General features: G+C 38.8%; 1 protein-coding gene and 1 long non-coding RNA gene across 2 annotated transcripts in view; one reads left to right on the top strand and one right to left on the bottom strand.

Annotated features, from left to right (window-relative positions):
* Positions 1-441: 441 nt before the first annotated feature.
* The window catches only part of LOC144339409 (uncharacterized), a 42,721-nt gene continuing 17,349 nt past the window's right edge, over positions 442-25,813 (bottom strand). Inside the window, exon 4 of the long non-coding RNA XR_013414398.1 lies at positions 442-1,216. This is a non-coding gene — a long non-coding RNA (uncharacterized LOC144339409). The remainder of the gene's footprint in view (positions 1,217-25,813) is intronic.
* Positions 6,792-25,813, top strand: part of GAP43 (growth associated protein 43) — a 97,688-nt gene continuing 78,666 nt past the window's right edge. Inside the window, exon 1 of the mRNA XM_001107824.5 lies at positions 6,792-6,929. Coding sequence (XP_001107824.1) covers positions 6,900-6,929 — 30 coding nt within the window. The 5' untranslated portion in view covers positions 6,792-6,899. The remainder of the gene's footprint in view (positions 6,930-25,813) is intronic.

The following is a 25,813-nucleotide window of genomic DNA, read 5'->3' as shown; positions in this document are numbered from 1 at the left end:
ATTCACAGCAAGTAGATGAATACCTAGTTCTAAAGTTCCTATCTGAGAGAGATTTTATTTAATGTTGTACCGCTGAATGCCAAGCCATGGAACAGGGCAAACATGAGTAATCCATATTTAGGGTGGTTTGGTGCTAACAGACCTTGAGAAATGTGCCCCAAACCAAGGTCATCTGAGCCCTGAATGCTGTTAAAAAGTATTTAAAAGTCCACAGGAGTATTGAATATTTCCCAGTACACTCCTAGATATAATTATTGTTGCAGCTTGATCTGTATAGAGCAAGGATCTAATTTTGTGATTTCTGCTGCTGTTGCTTCTTCACCTGGTAAACACACATGAGGCATCTTCCACTGTAGAAAATGCCCCACTATAACTGAGAAGGTGTGGAAACCAAGTGCTGTATGACTCTCACCACTGAAAAGTAAAGATTTTAATTTGGAGTTTTCTTTGTTTTGTTTTTTGTTTTGTTACTTTTTAGGTAAGAGGATGTTAGTTTAATGTCAGTGCACCTCCATGTTGTCCTACTTTACATCTTGGGTCTTGATGATATATTGTTTTCTGACCAGCTATTGTTATGGTTATGGTTTTTGAATTTCAATATTTCCATTCAGGATGTTTAAAAATAACATCTTGAGACAGCACAATGTAGAACGATCCTTTCCTCTGGAAAGACGTGTGTCATTCCTTGAATAGTTCTCACTATGGATACTTATAAAATCACACCTGGTTTACTTACTTATGCAGGTATTTAAACGACAAGTCAATTGAATTTATAAATGACATTTTAAGAGGATAAAGGCAAGGAACTTTCTCAAGCATTTTTTAGGCTATTGTTACCTCTAGTTTACCCCCATGATGGCTTCTTTTCTTGATCCTGTCTTTGAGTTCCTGAATCCTGAACATTTCTCAAAGTTCATTCTTTGGTCCTCTGATTTCTATAGCACACTGTAGCTCACAAAATGAATTCCCTTTGATGGCTCCAACAATGACCCGTAGAAAGACAATTCTGACTTTTGTTTCTTACCATCTGATCCTGTATTACTCTTGAATGTGTCAATGCTTTCATAAAATGAACACTTTCAAGCTTGACTCATCACCTTTCTCACAAAACCAGGTCCCTTTCCGACTTTTTTAACTCTCATTTTCCAGGCTGTCTAGGTTCAATCTCTGCACAATTTTTGGTTCTTGCATTCTTCTCTCCCTCCTAGATATTCTCCTGTGAGATAAAAGAAACAAAATACGTAAAGCACAAAATATGTGGTATATGGAACACACTAGGCACTTAACAGGTGACAGTTCACTTTTTCTTCCACGGTTCCTCCCAGATATAGCATTAGAACAATTCTAAGTTTTTCTTAACAGGACCCCAGTTTATCTTTCTCACCATTTTATACTATACGTTACCAGAGGCATTCTTTAAAATGTCCGCATTCATAAATCTGAGGTCTAATACCTCGTAGTGGGGTGACTTGCGTCTCCCAAAAAGCTATGTCCAAGTCCTAATTCCTGGTACCACTGAATGTGAACTTACTTGGGAAAAAAAAAGTCTTTGCAGGTAATTTGTAATGAAGTTGAGGATATCAAGATGAGATCATCTTGGATTTAGGGAGGGCCCTAAATTTGATGACAGATGTCTTTCTGAAAAAGGGAAAGATGGGGCTGGGCACAGTAGTTCATGCCTGTAATCCAAGCACTTTGGGAGGCCAAAGCGGGTGGATCACCTGAGGTCAGGAGTTTGAGACCAGCCTGGCCAAGATGGCAAAACTAGTACTCTACTAAAAATACAAAAATTAGCCAGCCATGGTGGCACACGTCTGTAGTGTCAGCTACTCAGGAGGCTAGGGCAGGAAAATCACTTGAACCTGGGAAGCAGAAGTTGCAATGAACCAAGATCTCGCCATTGTACTCCAGCCCGAGTGACAGAGCAAGACTCTGTCTCAAAAAAAAAAAAAAAAAAAAAAGAAGAAGAAGAAGAAGAAAAGGGAAAGACACAGGGACCCAGAGAGGGGAAGTTCTTATGGAGATGAAGGCAGAGATTGGAGTGATGTTTCTTCAAAACAAGCAACACCAAAGATTGACCACAGCCACTAGAAGCTAAGAGAAAGATCTGGAAGGTATCCTCCCTCAAAGCCTCCAGAGGGAACAAACCCTGCCAACTGATTTCAGCCTTCAGGTTTTCAGAAATGTGAGAGAGTAATTTTCTGCTGTTTTAAGCTACCAAATTTGTTACAGCAGGCCTAGGAAACCAACGTATCCCCTTAGCCTGATCTTGAAGATCCCTGTTAATCTGGTTTTAACCTACGTTTTCAACATTGTCTCCTGCCAGTATCCTTTACAGCTTCCCCCACTTCTGTATCCTTCCAGTCCCTTGATCATGCAGTGAATATTTGTGCATTTTGTCTTTTCTAATGTGATCCCTTTCCCTTGTCTAAAACTCCTATGTCTTCTCTATTCTTTCAAATCCTAATCCTGAAACGAAAGGCCCATCATAGTCTACAGTGATTTGTTTCCTATTTTGAATGCTTATCAAACAATTTGACATTGAATCATATTTTGTACACACAGTGTTTGGTTTTCTTTTCACATATGTGTGACTTTCCTTGAGGGCAGAATGATTTTTGCAACATAGAAACTGTAGATTAAATGAGTGAAAACAGCAAGCATGGACAGAGAAAGCAGGTGTTTGGGATGAATTATGTCCCCCTTATTTGCAAATTCATATGTTGAAACCTAACTCCCAGTACCTTAAGATGTGACTGTATTTGGAGATCTTTAATGTGACCCTTTAAAGAGAAAATTAAGGTGAAATGAGGCCATAGGTGTGGGCCCTAATCCAATTTGATTGGTGTCCTTATGAAGGAGAGCTTAGGATACACAGGGACAGACAGTAGGGGTGCACATGCACACAGAGGGACAACCATACCATGGGCAGAGGCAGCAGAGGGCAGCCAGCTGCAAGTGCAGGAAAGAGGTTTGGAAAGAACATTCCTTTAGGACTCTCAGAGGAAACCAACTCTGCCAGCAGCCTGATCTTGGACTTCTAGCCTTCAGAACTGTGAGAAATTACATTTTGGTTGTTTAGACCACCCAGTCTGTGCTATTTTGTTATGGCAATGCTAGAAAACTAATGCAGCAAGTAAGAGGCTTAGATTAGGCACTGAAAAAATAAGAGGAGGCCGAGGTAAGAGGATTGCTTGAAGCCAGCAGTGTGAGACCAGTCTAAGCAACATAATGAGAACTCTGCAAAAATAAAAAATAAAAAAAATTAGCCAGGAGTGGTGATGTGTAGTTTTAGTTCTAGTTACTCAGAAGGCTGAGGTAGAAGATTGCTTGAGCCCAGGATTTCAAGGTTGTGGTGAGCTATGTTTGTACCACTGCACCGCAGCCTGGGTGACAGAGTGAAAACTTGTCTCAGAATAAAATAAAATTTGAAAAAAGGGAGAAATAAGACTAACATATTTTCTACCTGAATTGATGACATTATCTTCTCTCAAGTACCAGCCATAATCCTAAAATGGTAAACTATTTGACAGAACCCTTAGTAAAGACCAGTGATTTCTGGGTTCATTATACAAGCAGTATCACTTTAGTATAAATTTCAAAGAGATCTGAGCGTGGAACTGGGACCTGGCCTCTACCACTCTTTATCTTTTTCTAGACTGTTACTATTGTCTAACCTATAGTCAGGAAGTTAATTGATAGTCTTATGAGTTAATTTGCTAATCTAAAATTGTAAAAGGGTTAGTCATGGGGTTTAAGCCTATGCATTTTCTAGGATTAGTTATAAGAGTACAAGGATTAGTAGGTCTATTGTGTTGTTGCTTGGCAAAAATCGGGACATCGGTTATTTTATTTTTTATATATTTTTGCAAAGCTCAGAGCAGTTTGTGCTTTCTCTTCCTTATTCTTTTGCCACCCATAACCGTCAATGCTTAGAGAAAAAGATGCATTAGAATTGATTCCGTGTTATGCAAATTAAATTTGGAATCTTAGGCTCCCAAATTGGGAGGTAATTTTTCAAGGTTCCTTGATAGAATGTAGTACGTCCAGCGGAAGGCATCAAGAAATTGTGAGAACCTTACACACTGAGATACCTGAGGGTAGGTGAAGGAGCAGACATCTCGTCAGAAATACATGGAGGGCTCTCTATTGTATGAAAATATTAGCTTGTTCTCCATGGCTCTTGAGGTAAGAGTCGGGCCTAAAAGATGGATCTTGCTGATTTCATTTCAACATTGAATGCTGATTTCATTTCAGCATTAAAACTTCCACTATGTAGTTTAATCTCTTAAGGACCAGAAGTAATGATGAGTAGACACCTATTGAGTGGTGACTGATGTAGCCTAGTGGTTAAGAGCCTTTTAGAGTCCTAGCTTTACTACTTATTAGTTCTGTGACTTAGTCAAGGCACTTAACTTTCCTTAGCTTTGGCATCCCCATCAAAATGGGGTTACTGCTTGTGCCTACCTCATTTTGAGTATTAGATAAAATAACGCATGTAAACTGATGAGGAAGCTGATCCTGAGCTGGGTGGTTTCACATATTTAGTCACAAATTTCATCAATGCTTGTGCCCAGTTTTAAGCCCCAGCTTGTTTAACTTCATTATGCCACTGTTTCCAAATTTCCTTCACATAAATAAAGGGGAAAAAGTATAAATGGGATGGCTGAGGTGAGTACATTGAAAGGGAAAGGAGTTAATCTCACTGTTTAAGTTTAGCCACACAGTTAATGAAATGGCCTTATCAATGAAGTTATCCTGTTTAAACACCAAAAGGAGCAATTTCTTCTCCATCATCCCAAATTCCCACCTTCTCTGCCTCCTCTCTTCATTACTCTTTAGTCACTAGCAGGCTAGGTAGGGTGTTCCTAATCTGCAATTGGAATGTTTCTGGTAGGAGCCATTTCTCACCTACTCTTTGTCCTCTTCTATCACTTAAAATCATGGAAGGCTGTTCTGAAAGCAGCTGGGCTTTCAAAACTGGGCTCATTGTAACATTAAAAAATTATTAAACTCAGAAACTAATTCTGTTTTTTAATCATAAAATATGAAAACTAGGAAGCAAACTGGAAGAATGAAAGACCAAGTCAGCTGGATCTGAAGCGGGCCATTCTCAGGAAGACTACTGAGGAATAATTAAGACTAATTTGAAGTATCACCTCCTGGGTATCACCATCATCATCCCCAGGTACCTGAGATAGTTCATTTTGAAATAGATACACCTGAAATTATGTTAAAATGTACTAAGCACTTATTGAGCTCAGCAATCCTGAAATATGCCTAATAGTAAGCTGCCTAGTTGCCACTTATTAACTAGGTTTATGTCTAGGAGGGACTGTGAAGAATAAGAGCTGTTTAATTAGGGGTACTTGTCATCACTAATGAACAACAAGAAATAGTTTTAAAACTTCTTCGAGATATTCGCTTGCAAATGTCACCCGAGTTTCAGAAAAGTACAGTCTCTGGAGTAAATCTCCTATACACTCAGAGAGACTCTGTTGTGCTTTGCATGCGTTATGTCGTTTAGTCCTCAAAACATGTTGGCAAGGTTTGCATTATTATCTCCATTTTAAAGATGAGAAAATTAGGTGCAAAGAGCTTCAGTAACACACTCAAACTCATTCAACAATAAATAACTAAAAATTGTGCTATACACACTTTAAGAGTCACATGTTCCTCCTCCAAAATTATGAAAGGCCATAGAACGAATTCAAGAAGTAGGCTTCATGACATATCGTTTCTTCTCATCTCAGATGGATTCACTTTAATCTATCATGCCCACATTGTAAAATATCATTTTGATCACCATCAATATTACACAGACCTGTTTCAATGTGCTCAGGTTTTTCAGTAAAATTAGAAGAAACCACAATTTACAAACAGGTATATGTGCATTAAGAAAAAAAAAAAAACTACCATGTGATTTGATATATGGATGCCAATTCTTAAACATTATTTATTATTTCTGAGCTCTAGTGCTTAGAATGTTTAAAATGCAATATATTTATGTGGATTTTTTCCAGGATATTGGAACATACATAAAATATGCTTGTGCATATCTAAGCTTTGTATTTATTTCAGGTTATATGTATACTGAGAAGAATATATAAACAGTGTATGATAGTTACATCTTATTTCATTTTTTGAGGGAAATTAACCTCCACAATTATTAACTATGCATAAAATGTAATGGCAGATATATTGTATAGGACTGACTGCAATTCCTCTTTAGAAATAGTTGTTCTTTGCTTTTATAATACTAGGAAAAGAGGAGAAGAGTTCTTAAAGAAATACAAGGATTCCTCAAGCCCCTCTTCCCTAAAACATGCTCTATCATATCTCCTGGATTGACTGGAATATCCTTCTCTGCCCCCACCCCATTACCCTCTCAATGCAGTGGAAAAGTCGGTGGGTAATTGGGTCCAGATTGGAGTTGTTTAAATATTCATGAGGCTGGCAGGGGACTGGGAGGGGGTGACTGTCTAGAATGGGGGTAGGGGCTGGGGGAAGTGATTAGTCACTGAAGGCTAGCGAACAATTCCGAGAAAGAGACGGAGAGAGAGGGAAGAAAAAGACAGACAGACAGATACTGGGGGGAGGAGAAAAAAGGAGAAGAGAGGGAAGAGAAGAGAGGACAGCAGAGAGAGAGCACCAGAGAGAGAGAGCGTGTGCTAGAGAGAGAGAGCGAGCATGTGCGATGAGCAATAGCTGTGGACCTTACAGTTGCTGCTAACTGCCCTGGTGTGTGTGAGGGAGAGAGAGGGAGGGAGGGAGAGAGAGCGCGCTAGCGCGAGAGAGCGAGTGAGCAAGCGAGCAGAAAAGAGGTGGAGAGGGGGGGAATAAGAAAGAGAGAGAAGGAAAGGAGAGAAGGCAGGAAGAAGGCAAGGGACGAGACAACCATGCTGTGCTGTATGAGAAGAACCAAACAGGTAGAGCTAAAGATTTTTACTTCTTGCTGTTGTGGAATAACCAGAGTACAGTATTTCCCTATAAAGGCAAACAATTTTTTTACTGCTTCTGCTCTGGCCATGGTGCTCGCGCTTCCTTAGCATATGGTAACTGATGGTTGCATCCCAGCTTTTATTCTTTTCTGTCTTTCATGCTCCGGTTTTGGAATGCTGCTACTAATTAGGGTGAGGGTAGAAAAAACATGCCTGTTTGGCTAGAAATTTTTTTTTTTTTTTTTTTTTTTTTTTTGCTTATTAGTGAATGCTCAGCGTTTGAGGTCTCTGGTCTTGAGGGTGTGGACGTAGAAAGGGGTGTGGGGGAGATTATGTGGGCTCTACCTACAAGATGGGGAGGCAATTCTTTATATTATTTGCAAAAAGCAGGGTTGAGGAAATAATATGCAGGACTGAGTATTACCTCTCTGTCATACAATTTTCTCACATGTGCTGCGGAAGATGCCTTATTTCGTACATGCATGAGCTTCGAAGGGGCGCAGGTATTTATGGAAAAACGTGCAGGTCTTATTTATTTATTTATTTTTCAATGAATGAATGAAACTATGATTTGATAGATTTTTTTTTTTTTTTTAAGAGAAGCTAAGACAACTGGGGCTGGGGGAGAAATTGGCCATGCAGAAGGGGAAAATCCCCTTCCTTAAGATCAGCAGCCGATTGTGCACCAGCTGGTCGGAGGAGAGGGTGGACCACGCCCCTAGGAGCTCGGATGGGATGGGAAAGACAGCCGGGTGTTACCTGTTGGAAACCAGGTCTTGTCTCTTCTCCCCTTCCCTTGCTTCTTTCCTGGGATTGTCAGTGACCAGAGACAGGCTAACATCCTGGATAATAAGTATGGTGACTCATTTTCATCAGGAAGAGGGACACATCCAAGATTAGGAAGAATCAGAGCCCCTCCTTCCCTCCCCCACTGCCCAGGTTTTACAGCCATTTCAATTGCTCGCTTATTTCTTGAAAGACATTTTAGAAACTTGACTGGGGTGAGAGTGGGAAGGAATGACGAGTGTGGTATTCCGCAGCAACCGACCATGCCATGACAGTCTCCAAAAGAAGCTTTCAAACATTTGTTGGAATGCATTTGAGTGATTTTGGCGAAGGTTAAGGAGAAAAATGGGTGTGGGATATGGGTGAGTGTGTGCGTGTGCTTGACTGGGGTGGGGGTGGGGGTGTGGTGGGAGCAATCTTGGTCAAAGAAGCCCTTTGCAGACTGATTGCCTTAGGGGTGGGGTGCAAGAGATGGAATTTGGGTATAATTTCCAGTGCAGGTATTGGAAATTGGGCAATTTGTAATACTCTCTGAATCCGAAGGGGGTGGAAGAGAGTGGAGAAGAAACAGCCTGCCAGCTTAGCACATTTAGCCAGCGCCCTGGAAGGAAGGGTGGGGAGTGAGGATGAAGGAGAAGGAGCAGGAAGAGGAAGGGAGACTGAAGCAGAATGAGCAGAATGTCAGAGCAATGGGAGTAGAGGTTTGGCATAAATAAATAAATAAAGTAGCAGACATCCTGGATTGTGTGGGGCTATTTGGGGGAAACGTCGGATAGTGGGGGATTGAGTGGGGGGCAGTATTTGCAGCATCTCCTGAAACTGCCCTATGGTTACAGAGATTGATGCTTCCATTGGCTCATTTTATCAAACCAGGGCATTTTCTCTCCGTGTCCTCCTTCATTTTAATATATAAATGTAATAAATACAGGTGTCTGGGTTAAGAACACTGTCAAAGAAAAGTCCTGAGGTTATTTCACTGGTGAGCTGGGGAAATAAAATTTAGGAAGGTAGAGCACTAAGTAAGCCAAAGCTATCCACTTAAAAAGCTTTGATTTTGGAAAGAAAAATATTCAGGTTCAAAATTTGTTCTCACCCTATGTGTATGCATGCGAGTATACATACATCTCCTTTAATAAAGGAAATCATGTATGATTTTTAGAAAAGGAATTAGAGCTAAAGGAATTCCCTTCCCAAAATGAAGACAACTGCCTTCCCTGGGGCTCTATTTCAGCAACAGCCTCAAGCATTTACTCTGATGTGCAAAGTGATGAAGATGAAATTGTGTGTTTAGAGTTGCAGAAATTCTCATGTAAATGCATACAGCATCCACATACTTCATATGCTACAGTTGCATGTGTAAGTGTGGTTTCCACATGCCTCCCTGTGTTTTAGCATCATTTATATTCAAGAGAAAATTAAAGGTATAGAAATTGTCCTGTTTTGCTCATGCATTTTATAAATGTGTACTTCTGTGTGAAATGCTCATGTCTCTTATATACCACTGTTGTGTATCATTCACATTAGCCAGTATTTAGGATACCATTCAATCAGACTACAGGAAATGGTGTATTCAGGGCGTGGGCTCACACTACACTCACTGGCATTTATGTAGCATGAGTACTTAAGTCTCATGCAGGTTGCCTGCTTGTGGATGAAACTCTATATCATTTATGACAAAATCCAGTGGTGTCCATCCTTCTGCTGGCATCTATTCATCATCTTAGTACTTAACAGGGAATAAAACAAGGGCAAAAACCTGCAAAGGTCTAAGCTCTGCCACACCCATAAAATCCAGCAGAAACGTGGGAGGGGGCTGAAGGGCTTGCACTTCCTTCCTCTTCCACTTGAGCGGCATAAAGAAGCAACCTTGGATTTCTAAGTTGGAATACATTGCCAGTGGGTGAGAAGAAAGCATAAATGATCTATATTAGCCATTAGTTATCACTATAGATTATTATAGCAGGAAGAAGAGAATAAGAATGGGGTAGAGATGAGAATATGGTAAAGGAGTGGGCAAAGGAGGAATAAAATAAAAGAATCCCTAAGATTGTATTGCCTTATGATATTCAAATATCTTGGAGTTTACTTGAAATAGCTTAATTGCCACGTGTATTGCAGATGATTAAAAACTTGGCAAGGTGTGAGCTATGTCTACAAAGCAAGAAAACTACGAGGTGTTTCTTTTGTTGAAAAATAATGACTTTAGTTTGTAATTGAAGTGTAAAGAATTTCATGCAAGCAAGTAGTCCCTCTACTCCCCAGCCCCCCATCCATGCCAACATCTGCTTTTTCCCTTATGCAACAAATAAATCTTATCTCTGAGAGTGTGATCTGTGGTTTAGAATTCCGACCTCTCTGTGCCTTTTCCTTGCAGTGTTGGGAAGGTATGGAAGGATGCTGCCTTGCTGCTTGGTGCAGGAGATTCTTCCTAGTGATAAATTGGATTCCTCCCAAATCTCTCTGAGCCACACCCAGTGTCACCCAGGGACTTAGTGAATTAATTAAACTGAACCATTTTATTTAATATAATTGAAGCTTCTTGTTCTTTTTTTTTTTTAATAGTGATTTTCACCACAGGTTTCCAAATTTAAACAGAAAAAACATTTGAAGGGCATTTCCTTTCTTTCTTTCTCTCTCTCTCTCTTTCTTTCTTTCTTCTTCTTTTTTTTTTTTTTTTTTTGCCAAATTATCTGGACTTGCAGAGAACCTTAGAAAAATCATGGTGAGTCTAGAAAGTGTTCATTTCTGGTGACTCTATAATTCCTTCTAACCCAGGCCAGGGTGCATACACAATGAGCCCTGATCTCTCCTGCTGACAGAGTCTGTGTGACTCTCTTTCCCCACCCCCTCCCCTACCAACCCATGCTGAGGCAACTGGAATAAGAAAATGCAGAGTTAATTTTCTATCTTGCTGAGCTGGCAAAACTACAGAACCCTCCTTTGATGTTTCACGCTAAAGGGCAGTACTCCTGCTCACTGAGAGGGAGAGTGGTTTGGGGTCTCCTTTCCCTCTGTCAGTGAAATTGCCAGTGTTATGCCTGGGGCTGAATTAATCCACAGACTTCAGACTTTTACCTGGCCCCATGAGGAAGGGTACTGGTGTTCTTTCAGGCAAGAATAGAGCATACATATTAACCAATCATATTGATAAAGTAAGACAAGTCTTCTTCTATTAATAGTTCAAAGAATGCACATAACCAGGTCATCTCAAGAGAAGGTACAGCAGCATTTAACTATTCACTTCCCTATTAGTATTAATAAAGGCATTAGGGCAACCAAGCAGTGGCTGTTGCAAACCAAAGAAGTGATTTCATGCAGGAATTCTCCCTTTTGAATTTCTGAAGTTGCTTTTGTACTTTTGTATAAATCTTCATAACATTTTCAGAAGTGTTGGGAAGAATATACTGTGAGTCCTTAGTGGAAGCCACTTACTGACTGTGATTTGAATGAATCACATCACCTTGGGCTTCAGTTTCCTTCTGTAGAATGAAGAGTAAAAATCAAAAACCAAACACACATGAACACCTTGCTTACCTTAAGGATTTTTGTAGGGCTTAAACATACTTGATGTGAAAACAAAGATCAATATAAGAAATTTTTTTGTCCCCAGGTTTTGCAGTGTGAGGCTTGTCTTAGCGCCCCCAGCTTTGCAGGATGATCCAGTGCCTGCTATGTCTACTTTTCTCTGTTAGAGATGAGTTCCTTCTAGTCTTAGTTGAGCCTTCTGCTTGTGCTGTTGCTCCTCCCCGCGCCGTGTTTTCCCTAGAACCCCACTCCTTCATGCCCTGCTCTCTCTTGAGATTTCATCTTCTCGTGCTGCACTGGCTCCTTTCCTTATAGCTTATGAATATGCTTTTGCCTCATCTATCTTAAAAGATCCTCTCCTGACTCTATGTACCCATCTCTATAGTGTTCTCACTCTCCCTTTAGAACAAAGTTCCAAGTACTCTCCACCCTCAGTTTCTCCTCTTGTTCACTCCCCATTCACTATTCCTTCTAGTTTAATTTGGCTTTGGTTTTCATAATTTCACTGAAAAACATATTCTGAAAGGATGCCAAATCCAGTGACCCTTCATTGCACATCTTATTTAATGTCTCTTTGGCATTTTGTGTTGCTGGCCATCCTTCTTCCTGAAACTGTCCCCTTACTGGGCCTGCATGATATGAATAGCTCTCCTTATTCTCCCTCTCAGATAAGACCCTGCTCAGTCTCCTTATAGGCTTCTCTTGCTCTCTTCACCCACCTCCCCAAATCTATGATCTCCTGGATCATAATCTTGATTCATTCCACTCTTCTCATTTGACTCACTAATCCTAGGTGATCTCATCGTGTCATCTACGTCCAAATCTTTAGCCACCTGTGTGATTTCCAGATCTGTAGACCAGATATCTGTTTTTAGCTTCTGATCCATAGTTATCTTGGTCTAAGTGCTTCATTTCAGAGACACTCAAGTTTATTAGGTACAAAACCAAACTCAGTGTCTTCTGTTTTGTATCACACTTGATCTTCCTCACTACACTTATTGCTCTGACACTGTCCATCCAGCCTCAGAGCTCTAGGAACCTGAGAGTAATACTGAATATATTTTATTTCAACTCCTATATCCAGTTTCTAAATCCTTTGAATCTTGTTTAAAAGATTGAATAAATCCTCTGCTTTTCTACCCTGTTTATATAAATAACCTGGCTCAGACTTTTCATGACTACTCATCTAGACAAAAGCAATAACTTTCTACGTGGAGTTCTACCACCACATTGTTCTTTAGTTTACCTTGCAAATAACACCGCAGCTATCTTTACATGATGCAAATCTGGTTTTGTTATTTTCCTTGTTAAAATATAAACTCTTCAGCATGAATGACATAATCTAGTTTTGCCTGCTTTTCTAGTGCCAAACTCCAACCCTCACCCCTGCCTTTTTTGTTTTTTTACCTGATGATACCATGCCAAGATTTCAGGCCTTGGTGCTGTCGCTTGTACTCTACTCTCTGCCCACATTACACTTCCCTCTCCGCCTGAAATATTCCCACTTTCCCTGTAAGAGTTAGCTCTTTGAAGCCATTCTTAACCTTCCTAATTAAGTTTTCTTCTACCTTCTCTTTGCTCATGCTGTATTTTGTACTATCTCTATTATCACTTATTGTACTATTTGACATTTCTTTTTCACATACTGGGGTCCACACTGTTAGCTTCTTGGGGAAAAGGATGAAAACATAATTATTGTTTTATCTCTACCATAATACATGGTACATAAAATAGCTCATGTTAACCATGAATAATCTGTTTGCTAAATCTATATGGAACCAGGTTTATAGTATTTTCACAAGCTATAGCATATCTAAATGGACAGAATCACTAGGAGATTTTTTTTAAAAATGTCTTGGCATGAAATTTTAAAGTGGAACTGATCATTAGTGATTCTTGTTATTCACTTATAGACATGACAGCCATCAGTTTTTAATAAAAGCAGCTACAAAATGAACCCATTTATAGACTGTATTTCTCTGAACTCTCATAGCTGGCACTGTCTCCCCTCCATGTCCTCCTCATCCAACAACCAGCATTATAGCCCCACCTTCTCTGGTTACCACAACCCTGGATCTTCACGTGCCCTTCCTTTGAGGCTCCAAGTACTTACACTCACTGCTTTGCTTCACAACTATTACAAATAGACCGTAAATCAATCTGTGTGATCCATGAAATAAATCAACTAAGAGTAGCAAGATTTTTTTTTCTTTAAATGCATGTAGTGCTGGCCTGTGCTTAGGTGTGTGTGCTCAAAAATTAATTTTACCTTCATTTGGATTTCTTTTCTTCCCTCTGAAGTATCCACATAATAATATTTCACAAAGAGAAATCATGATTGGAAGTACAGGGAGGGTGAATGGTAAGTAGTCCCTCAAATGACTGTTAAATGAATGTTAATATCAGATGAATTGGATTTTTCTTAGGCTTAAATAGACTGAAGGGACTTGGGTTCTGAAGTAGGCCTATTGTACCCAGCATGGAACATATCGCAACCACTGTTTTCCATGAAAACACTCTTGCCAAACACTAAGTAGTGTATTTTCTCTGACTGAATTGGCATGTCCTTGAGAACAGCAGAAAGACTAAATAATTTGTAAGTGAAGTTTGTCTTCAACTGGTAAGGTTCAGTAGTATTTGTCAATTGCCATACCCTCACTTGATATCTTGCTTACTGCTCCCAATCTCTTTGGCATTGAGTTTTTCTATTATTTTCTCCTCCTGTCAGACCCAGGTAGAGTTTTTCTGATTAAGTAATACCAGTTCATGCTAGTGTTTAGTGGGTGAGGCTATGGAAGGAGAACTTTAAGAAAAAGTGTGTTTCTTCAAACTTTCTAAAAAGTATTTATAGACAAAACAGGCATTTTAAGCTATGTCTGGCACATCTTAGATTCTCAATAAATATTTGTTGAAGGAATAAATGTAGGAAGGGTGGGAGCATCATGATGGGTCATTAGGGGAGATGTTTTGGGACAGATGACCATTTCTGTTTACCTGTTCAGAGTGGGCTTTGTGTAAATGCAAGTTCAGCTCTATTGGTCCCCCTCACAAGGTGGACATAGTCAAAGTTCAGTTCCCACTCCTGTTTGCTTAGATCAGAGAGACACACTTGCAGTCATTTCATTCAGGTTTAGCATGGGAATGTGATCTTCCAGATTTCCTGTCCTTAATTATTTACAGATCTTATTTTCTTAGATGTTGTCTGTTTAATGTCCTGTTTCATGTCTTTGTAGTGGAATAAACCCTTTCCTTGGGTTCTAGACCTGGTTCTGCCAATTGCTTGTCATGTGATGTTGGGTAAGTAATTCAACCTTTCTGAGACTAGTCTATTCATCTGTGTAGTGGGTACATAAAAAGAACCCTCCAAATCCTGTCTTACCTGTTTTTTTTTAAAAAAAGTAGGTTGGTGTGAGTCTCAAATGAAGAGATTATAATAAAAGTGTTTTGCAAACAATGTGTTTTTGAAATATAAGCTATTATTAATTACAGAGTTTCATAGATCGAACACTAAAGTATTCATGGCTCTAAGCAAACAAGGAGTACTCTTGCTCTCTGTATAGAATACACACATTCCCCATTTCCACCTGACTCCCATACTCTACAAATTTTTTTTTTTTTTTTTTTTTTTTAAGACGGAGTCTTGCTGTCATCCAGACTGGAGTGCAATGGTGTGATCTCGACTCACTGCAACCTCCACCTCCCAGGTTCAAGCAATTCTCCTGTCTCAGCCTGTCAAGTAGCTGGGACTACAGGTGCATGCCACCACATCTGGCTTATTTTTGTATTTTTAGTAGAGACAAGGTTTCACCATGTTGCCCAGGCTGGTCTTGAACTCCTGAGCTCAAGTGATCCACCACCTTCGCCTCTCAAAGTGTTGGGATTACAGGCGTGAGCTACCACGCCCAGCTCAGAGTAAATATTAACCATGCTAATGGATGGGAACATAGTATCTCTTTATTATTTTCTTTGAAAACTTCAGTGACAGAATTTAGATAAGCCAATACTCAAAGTGTTATAAGACCCAAGGATTACTTCAAATGATTAGAAATACCCACTGTTTTTCTTTTTATCTTTCTCTGTTTTCATCTTTTCCTCATATTTAGATCTCTTTACTTCTTCATTTGCTAAGTTTGCTGCCTCCCCCTCTATACCCACCCCCACTTCACCTCTACACAGGGTTCTCTGCACTGGATGACCAGCCATGCTGTGCTCATATCCATCACATGAGGGCCCAATCAGGCAGAAGAGTGGAGAGAAAATGCAATGCTGGTTGGGAGACTGAAAACGTAGATACAGTTTGGTTGGGGGAAGCACATATGACTAACATTTAGAAATATTTTAAAGTATAATAACTGGATCAAATTACTCTAAGAGATTCTATTTTTCCTAGAAACCAAAGGTTTAGCATAAAAAATTTAGTATCGTACATATTTTGCCAAAATACTTGTATACAAAGGGCTCATGTAGACTGCAATAGAAAGGTGTGTTAACTAGAAATTTGAAAATAAACCTGTGTCCAGAAGAAAATAATGATTTATTTAATTATACTTATAGTTGGTTAACAGTGAGTATCACCTTTAATCTTTCACTCTAGCTACATCCCTTACTCCCTCTTTCTTTTTTCTTCTGTCTCAGAACACAATACTTATATATGGGTTTTTTGATTGAGAACAAGTATCCAAAACCAACTTTCAGAGTCTATAAAAGGAATTCATTGGAAAAAAAAAAGTAGGGATCATAGGAAATTAATAAGTTGAACAACCATGCCTGTGGGAACCAGGGTAGAATTTCAATAACAGGAATTCATAAACTATTTATAGGGCCCTGCATCAAAAAAAGACTCAGTTATTAACAACCCCCACTATAATTCTAAATTCTAGATGAAGAGAGAGAAAAAGAGAGATAAGAAAGAGACAGACAAAGGGAGAGAGAGACAGGGAGAGAGACAGAGAGAGACAGAATGAGGTTGAATGAATTTTATTGGTTCTGCTTGGGTCACCTAGTTACTGCCACAGGGCCAATATCTCTGATTGGAAAAAAGGCTGGGTGATAGGTAAGCCCACACTTGTAAATCTAGTGAGAGGGTAAGTTGGTTGAGAATTAGTCTTCTGCATATATACCTCTATGTTCACATAGTCCACATGTGGGTTAGCTACCCGAGTCAGGAGGAACTTATCTCAAATGTGGTGGACTATTCATTTTTCCTTTTAGTTATTTTCAATTTGGTCTGTATTACATATTATTCAATTTGGTCTGTATTACAATTTGGTCTGTATTACATAGGGTTATTGTCACTGCTGGCTCTAAAAGGAAGTAGTAACCGCACAGATAACTGAACTTATGAGCTTACACATGTAAAAAAGAAAGGCCAGAGCAAATCTCCCTACTGGTTTCAGTTATGGAGATGACAGACACTGGGTTTTCACCATCCTCCTGAGGCTTAACTCTGGCAGGTGCCACCTGTCTAGGAGGAATACTAGCTACCATATATTCTTGCTAACTTGAAATGGTGTAAAATCTCTTTTTCAGGTTGTGAGATCTAATTTCTGCAAAAATATTGGACCATCATGGGTGTAAAACAGCTCAATTGGATTTATATTACAGGAATGCTACTCCTTGACATTAGTCATCTCATTTTGAATGTTCTTGAATTAATTCCAGCAATAATAACCACATTTATCTATTTTTAGCAAATTGGCACTTTGTAAAATATTGAGCCGTTGTCTCCATATGCACCAGTTTGCTCTAAATGTAGAATATCGGTAATTAGCCTTACATCCTTTATTTATAATTCCAGTTCCAATAACTATTCAAAAATGTTATTTTTAAATGAAAGTTGGAAAGACCCTAATATATTTTCATTAATGACTAGATAAAAGAGCTAGATAAGGCAAAGAAAAAAAAATAAACAGGCCGGGCACGGTGGCTCACGCCCTGTAATCCCAGCACTCTGGGAGGCCAAGGCGGGTGGATCATGAGGTCAGGAGATCGAGATCATCCTGGCTAATACAATGAAACCCCATCTCTACTAAAAATACAAAAAAAAAAAAAAAAAAATTAGCCGGGCTCGGTGGCAGGCGCCTGTCGTCCCAGCTACTCTGGAGGCTGAGGCAGGAGAATGGCGTGAACCCGGGAGGCGGAGCTTGCAGTGAGCCGAGATCGCGACACTGCACTCCAGCCTGGGTGACAGAGCAAGACTCCATCTCAAAATAATAATAATAATAAATAATAATACACAAAATGATCTCCAAAGGTTAAGCAAACTCAGAAATCGGTTGCTTTTCTTAAGTGGCTGCAGAACTTCTTAGTCAGCATAACTAGGCTTGACTAGAACCTGTGAGGATGCATATCCTCTTCCTATTCTTACTTAGCTTTGATTCCAGAACCAATTTATCAGGTTGGAATATAAGCTGAGAATTAAATTCCTCTTAATGGCCAAACTAGTTCCGATAACAGCTGTTTCCAAAGGATGTATTCTACAGGTCTACACAAATTTTAATAGAGGCAATTGTCTCATTATTTACCTAAAAACGAAAGAAAGAAAAAAATTGACTGGATATTGTGGCGCATGCTTGTAATCCCAGGAATTCGGGAGGGTGAGACTGGAAGATTACTCAGGAGTTCGAGACCAGCCTGGGAAACATAGTGAAACCTTGTTTCTGCAAAAAATCAAAGAATTAGCTGGGTGAGTGGTGCATACCTGTGGTCCCAACTACTCTAAAGGCTGATGAAGAAGGATTGCTTCAGCCTGGGAGGTATAAGCTGCAGTGAGCTGGGATCACACCACTGTACTCCAGCTTGGGTGACAGAGTGAGACCCTGCCTCAAAAATAAATAAATAAAAATAAAAATTCCCCAGTTTCTAAATAATTAACTTGCGTCTAGATTTATAGGTCCATGTTGTACTGAGGGTAGCCCACTTTGGTTGTCCAGACTCTTACTAACATTCCAGTGGGGAAAGGAATAAGCATTGAGTTATATTTTGCGTGGACATTGCATTTCGGTCTTTTCTCTTTAAATCAATTTTAAAAAGTAATATTTTATTTGAGAGGTGGGAAGGACTAAGAGACTTCATAAGGGAGAATGATATTGTCTTACTTAAAAAATACCAATTCTTTCTTCAGTAAAATCCAAACTGGGAGTTTGATTTATTCAAACGTCATTTTTTTTTTCCCTGAAATGCACCATTTGCAATATTTCCTTAACTCTCAGGGACTTGTTTATCCTAATGAAAGAGAAGGAAATTGTTTTCTCTATCACCTGGGAAAGTTACTCTGGAGAACTCAGGTTGGTATTAAATATTCATTTGAAAAAGTCTTTCACGATAATCCTCTTAATTCAGTGTGCCTCAGGGCTTTGATTGCCTTTGGTTGAAAGACACAGGGTGATAGCTTTTTGATAACTCAGCCAGATTTGTGCATCCATAATGATGGACAATTAACTGGAGAACTGTATAGAAAACCTAAGGACAAGACTTCCTTGCTTACACATTCTTTCTTCCATCTTAAACTTTGTACCTTACACCTCTTGAGTGAAAACAGTATGGAGGAGGAAATGAGGATTTCTATAATTGAAAAGGGAGAAGGAGTCTAGAGTTATAAAATAAAATTACTCAGTTTGGAATTGGGCCATAACCTTCTAGTAAAAACTGTCCTGGGATCATTAATGATCACAGATGGTTCAGACCTCACTTCTGAACATCATCTGGAAAACACAATAAGCCCAAGAGAAACAATATTCAGAAAAGAATCCAAGAAATACTCTGCAGGATTAGGAATGAAAAGAAAAAAAAAAAAGTATGAGCACTAGTATGCTTAAATATGCATAATCAAACTTAGGACCCAATTCAGTTTTTATCTTCACTTAGTGAAAGGAAACTATTGAATCTTAGCTAAAAAGAGAACTGCCAATTTTGTCGTCATAGTTACTGCCGTATCTTATGCTAGACCAAATCTTTCAGCAATGAATGGTTTTCCTGCAAGCTTCTACCGTTCTCCTGTGTTATCATTCCCGTGTCAATGGAAACTGATTGGTTTGTGTACAAACTTAAGTCTATTTTATTAATCATATCTTACCAAAATTGTTACTTTTGCTCAACTTGGGTATATAGTAAAACTCCATCTGTAAAGAATCAAACCATAAGAACCATAGGAATACCAATAGGAAAATTAACTTTCCCACTATTCGAGGTCTTCAAACATTAAAAATACTATTTTTCCTTTTGCTCTTTGTGGTTCCCTCAAAAAGTGTCATGTTAAACTAATTATCTTCTTTGCAAATTAGACTTTCTACTCCCCTACTCTTAACAATATCTTTTAGAGATCCCAGCATATTTTCAGTTTTCCAGCTCATAACAGAAATAACTAATTACTCTCCTTCCCTTATAAAAGTCCTACTATCAGTTACCAAATTCTTTTTGTAATGTATTTCACATATGCTCTTTTCATCTTCTGCCAGCCTTTCTTAACCAGCATTCCAGAAGACAGCCAAACGCAACCCTTAAAGCCCTAGGGCCCTAATGTCCATATGTATGTAAAGAATTAACCCCTCTCTTGTACACCTAGATGGGTACCAGTTATATACCATCCTTGGAAGAAGAGAAAATATCACTCATTTTCGTGTTCTGTGGTTCAGATGAGAAACTCCACGTGAAAACAGGGCTGGACAGTTACCAAAATTCTCTATTTTCAGTATCACCTCTACATATCGCCTGCTGGCTAATATTATGTTTAATTCCCCCTTTTCCCAAATTTCAATGCTTTCTCTTTATTTCCAAGGTTAATTCTAATTTATTTACTTACAGTTGTGTTTCAAGGCTCCTTAGGATCTATTACCAATCTCCTATTCTTGTCTTATCTCCTACTGGCTCTGGCATTGACTAGGCTTGTGAATTTAAATAAATTTAGTCTCTCTCAGTTGTCATTTCCTTTTACGTAAAACGAAAGTATTGAATGAAATCATCTCTAAGGCTTTCCAACTTTTAACGAACAGTTCTATAACAAAATGCATCTTTTACTTGGATATTCTGTCCCACCCAGACTTAGTATAAATTTAAGTATTAATTTTCCTATACTTTTATTCATTGTTACTGCCACTACTTGAAAAGTCCCCTTTTGGGCCTAGCTCAATCTCACCTAAACTCCGGGTCCTGAATCAAGACTTATCTCATTTGTAAGGGCTTTCCTGATTAACACAGTCTTCCATGACCCGTTCTGCCTCTTAGATCTTTTGCAGCACGTACTACCTGTCCCCTTGCTTTGACATTCACCAAACAGAGCCTTAGCCATCCGTTTGCGTTTTTACGTACCTGATTCCCCCAACTGGTTTGCAAACTGTTTAAGGGTAAGATATCCAATATAGTGCATGACAATAAACATATTGTATCTACTCTGTGATAAGCTCTGTATTAGACTCTAAGGGAATGTACAAGTCAAATAATTTCTCAGAAAGACAAGTGGAACTATCTTACATTACCTCTCTGGGACATTTGACATCATGAAACACATGAAACATACCTTGCTTCTTGAATCTCTTTATTTTCTTGGCTTTCATAACATTTGTTTCTGCTGGCTTTTCCCATCTACACCTTTGGTTGCACTTTTTTCCCCTGCTTGGCTTCTCTTTTCTACCAACCTCTGAAAAGTTGGTGTTATTCAGCGTTTTGTCCTTATACCTGCACTTTCTTACTCAACACAAGCTCCATGAATAATCTAATTTGTGCCCATAAGTCTCACTTGGACTAGTGAATCTCAAATTCTCCAGGCTCTCCATCCAAACCTACTTCCTCAGCTCTAGAGCTTTATATCTTACTGTCTCTGGGAAATATTTTTCTGACCCACGGGAACCCCAGTCTCAACAGGTCTTAAAAGTAAGTCACTATGTCGTGTTCCCAAATCTCTTCCCCTTTCTTATCCAGTCATGTAATTCAGAAACAGAACCCTTCATTTCTTCCTTGTATCTTCTTTTTTTCATTGGATGCTACTATTCTTTGGTTTCTATAAGTGAAAACCAAATAAATAAAAAACCTTTTCATTCCTTCCTTTCTTTCCTCTTCTCAAAAATACGTCATTCATGCAAGATGGGAGCATAGTAAAAATATAAATAAACAAAAGAAAGAAATATGTCTTGACTCTATCCACCATCTCCAGTCAGCTGTAACACAGCCATTTTTCATGGAGACTAACGCAATATCCTCCCCCTATAATCACCTTCTTCTACCCTAAACCCTTGACAATCCTTCCCTCAGCAGCCAGAGTGGTCTTTTGAAAAGTGTCTATAAGATTGTGTATCTCCCCTATTTAAAAATCTTTGATGGCATCCCATTCCACTTAGAATCAAAACCAAACTCATTACAAGGCCTAAGAAATCCTACATTATCCAGGCTTTGCCTCCCTTTCTAGCTTCTGCTTAACAACCATGCATCTCTTGGTCACAAAGTCTGTTGGCCTCTTTTTAGTTTTTAAAACACATAAAACATGTTCACTCTACAACGCCTTTACATGTGTTGCTCCCTGTCCACAGAATACTCTTTCTCTGGCTCTTTACTTGAGAAGCCTTCCCATCTGAATGGTGTCCAAGTCACTCTCTAACACATCACACTTTTTAAAAATCTTTTTGGGATTGCTCTCAATCTGATTTTTTTTTTTAAGTATTTACTTTTCAATATTCTGGTCACTGCCTATCTCTTCAAGCTTTAAAACCTACCCCTCTTCACATTCCAGACTCTATTGCAATTGTGTTATTTCATGGAATGACCCATATTATTTCATCCTTTTTCCCTTTCTAAACACTGTTCCTTTTGTCTGTAATGTCTTCCTTCCTCTCCTTTTCTACATGACACGTTTCCTGTTTATTTCTATGATGTGGCTGCAGTTGTTTTCTTCTTTATGGAGACTCTCTGATCCTCCAGTCTGATACAATTATCCTTCCTTTCCTGCCTTCATTATGTCTAGTACATACCTCTATTACAACATTCAACAGACTTTATTATATGTATTCATGTATATGTCTATCTCTTCTGCTATACCAGGAGCTCCTTTCAGGGAGGCATTATGTCCGTGTATAGATCTAGTTGAATGTTTTGCACACTATGATTTCTCATTAAATTCGAGTTGAATAAATGCAGTCTACAAGAATGAACAAATACCAGTGTCCAGTGAGTAGTATGAGATGGCAAAATTTGGTTAGGACTAAGGCAAAGGTTGACCAGCTTACAATGATCAGTCATGGAAACTGTTCACTTCTGGCACAGCCCATAATTGGGCAGCTAATAGATATTTCACACAGAGCTAAGACCATACAGACTTGGATTTCACTCAACTGATACCAGCTGGTTACTTCAGCAAATAACAGTCACCATTTTATAGAGAGATACTTTAGTAGTCAGAAAGATAGCCATCCTTGACTCTATAAACTTCTTATTATCTAGGCTAAGGATGAGTATTCACTGTAAAATATACAGCTATATCATTTTAGCCAATTATTCTGTTTCCTAAACTTGGTGCTTAGGAAGCTTGGCCTTTCCTCACATTTAAAGCTTGTATCTTCTGGTACTCCTCCCACAGGAATCCTAGTGAGGTTTCAGATCTTCTCCTTTGTCAATAATATGATTTATAGTTGCATGTACACTGTCTCTTTCCTTCCCTAGTTAAAAAAAACTATGTATAATAACGCTTAGTTATTACTATTTTTTGTCCCCCTTTATTACGGGGGAAGTATCCATCTGTCTGATGTTATTATATCTATCCCCAAACCAATAAACAAAGGATAAATACTAGTAAATTTTCCCATAGGGAAATAAAAGAACAAACGACCAGAAAAATCAATGACTTCTCAACACCTAACTTATATCTCCTACACACAAAAATTGAATTACTGGGGGAGGGATCTCGGAAGGAATGGGCTTCCCCTTATAATTCTGGTGAGGGAAAAATATCTCCAATTAAGTCTGTTCCCTTTGCAAGAATATTTAAGAGAATCAAGAAGGGAAAAGAATGGTCCATGAACATTAGGTAGCTAGATCTTTTTGAAGTGAAGCTAAATAACATAGGAATTAAATATACCTCTTTGAAGTCTAGATGGGAAACTTAAACACTCTCTTGAATTTTTTTTTTTTTTTTCAGGAAATGTTAGTCTAAGTTTCAAACTGGTATCTTGGAAAATAAACTTTGGAAATACATCTCACTTGTAGGCTGGGATAGTTCTCACTCAAAAATAAAATTTAGGAAGGACCAAAAGAATATAATTTTTCTGTTTAGAGAATGGATGATCATAAGGAAAGCAAGGTGAAGTGCCCTTTAGCTGAAAAAAAATGTCACTTTTTTTCCATTGTACTTTAAAAATTTTAATTATGTCAAAAGTGAAGAAGATGCATGAGTAGTTTGGGTTGCCAAGAAAGCAGGTAAGACAGGCAAGTATTCAATATTGAAGACATTGATTTGATGGGATATGGTAGAATTTTGAGAGACCCATCAGTCATGGGTAAAACCACTTGGAGCCTTTTCTGGAAGATAATTCATTTTCTTTTTTCTTTTCTTTCTTTTCTTTTTTTTTTTTTAACCATCGTGCCCGGCCCATTTATTCTTAACTATACTTCTATGAGGGGTGGTATTTTTAGTCTCATGAAGACATTACATTTTAAAGCCTATTTCTTTTCACTATACCAGTAATTTCCAAAATTGTCTGCATGTACCCTTTGGGGTACAGAATTGAGAAAAGAAAATTTTAGAAGCAAACTGTGAATGAGAGAGGTTAAGTAATTTGTCTGAGATCACACACTTTAGCTTTTACATTTTCTATTCCACTTATCTGGTCATACATTCCTTTGCTTCCAGTTTTCACTGGCTTTTCTATTAGGCTGTTTACTCAACAAACTATATGTTGACAGAGTGGAATACAATTTCCACCTGAAGGCTCTGGACTCCTCAATTGATGTATACCCAGAGACACTGCAGTGTCAGTCCACTGTAAATTCAAATTGCCAGTAATTATATGATATTCCAAGAATACTCAACAAGTCTGGGTTACTCTGATTAAACCAAATTTCTTCCAAATTCTCTGGAACTAAGAAGGGGGTTTCCCTTGGATTCCAGTGAAGGGTAAGAGGTCAGGTCTATGTTGGCACAAGAAGATCGGAGATTAAGGAATAATGATGTTTACTGGGCCCTCTCTCTATGTATGAACTTTTATTACCACCTAACAATAAAACTGGTACTATTTTCTCCACCTGAAATCTTTGCTTCACTTTTCTTTCTTGCTTGCTTGCTTGCTTTCTTGCTCTCTGCTTTCTTGCTTTCTGCTTTCTTGCTTTCTGCTTTCTTGCTTTCTTTCTTGTCTGCCTGCCTCCCTCCCTTCCTCCCTCCTTTCTTTCCTCCCTTCCTTCCTTCCTTCCTTCCTTCCTTCCTTCCTTCCTTCCTTCCTTCCTTCCTTCCTTCCTTCCTTCCTTCCATTTCTCTTTCTCTCTCTTTCTTGCTTTATTCTGTTTCTTTAAAAAAAAAAAAGAAAGAGAGATTTTACTACATTGCCCAGGCTGGTCTTGAGCTCCTGGGCTCAAGCAATCCTCTTGCCTTGGCCTTCCAAAGTGCTGGGATTACAAGCGAGAGCTACCACATCTGGCCCTGAAATGTTTTTTCTTCCATTCTACCAAACCACGTTCTGCCTTCAAAAATTCTGTTGAAAAATCACCTTCTTCATAAAATCATTTAAAACATTTCCTCATTCCCTACCTGGTTCCATATGGCATTCACTATAGTAACCTCCTTAGCAATTCCCCTTTTCTCATATTGTCTATGTGTGTGCGTGCGTGTGTGTGTGTATGTGTATACATACACACATAGGGGTGTGCATATATACACACACACACATATATATAAAAACACACACATATATATACAGAGAGAGAGAAAGAGTGCATTTATATGTTTTGTGCATATATTATATATATATATACACACACACACACACACACAGCGCTTTCCTGTTTCCCTAGAGACTGCTAAAAGGCTCATTCCTCAGGTTTCCTCTGTTTTAGATTTCACAAGGCACTATGCAATGCTTGCACATACTGGGTCCACAGTTAAAGCTACTAAATTTTTATTCAAGCTCCAAAGGAAAAGTTGTCACCTTCTTTGTCTTTATACCTGATGGTGATAATTATCACTGACTAGTAGAGCTAAAGAAAGCTTAGGAATTACCTAGTTTGTCTTTCTTTTATCTTGTATTTATTTAACCACAGCATCTTTTTGACCCAGATTGAAATGTTTCTCAGAATCCAATAATGTAAAACAGATAAAAAGGTGTTGTTGCCACTAAAGCAGAGTTTGGTGGCCCAGAGATCTGTCTGGTCAGCTCCCTCCTCTCTCCTCTGAAACCCCCTGTTGAAGACTGGGGAGCAGTTTTGAAACACTGATGTACAGCCTGTCCTTCATGGTGTAGATGTTAGGAGGTTCTATGCTCAAGGCCATTCAACTCGAAAGGGCTAAGATGGAATTTCTTCCCATGTCAGTGCTACTCTTTTCAGAGGAGTGAAAGAAGACCATACTCCCAACTCCTAGATGTACATAT

Source organism: Macaca mulatta, chromosome 2, assembly GCF_049350105.2.
Source record: "Macaca mulatta isolate MMU2019108-1 chromosome 2, T2T-MMU8v2.0, whole genome shotgun sequence".
NCBI classification, from domain to species: domain Eukaryota; kingdom Metazoa; phylum Chordata; class Mammalia; order Primates; family Cercopithecidae; genus Macaca; species Macaca mulatta.
The sequence above is the reverse complement of the archived record's forward strand: the minus strand, read 5'-3'. Positions and strand labels throughout refer to the sequence as shown.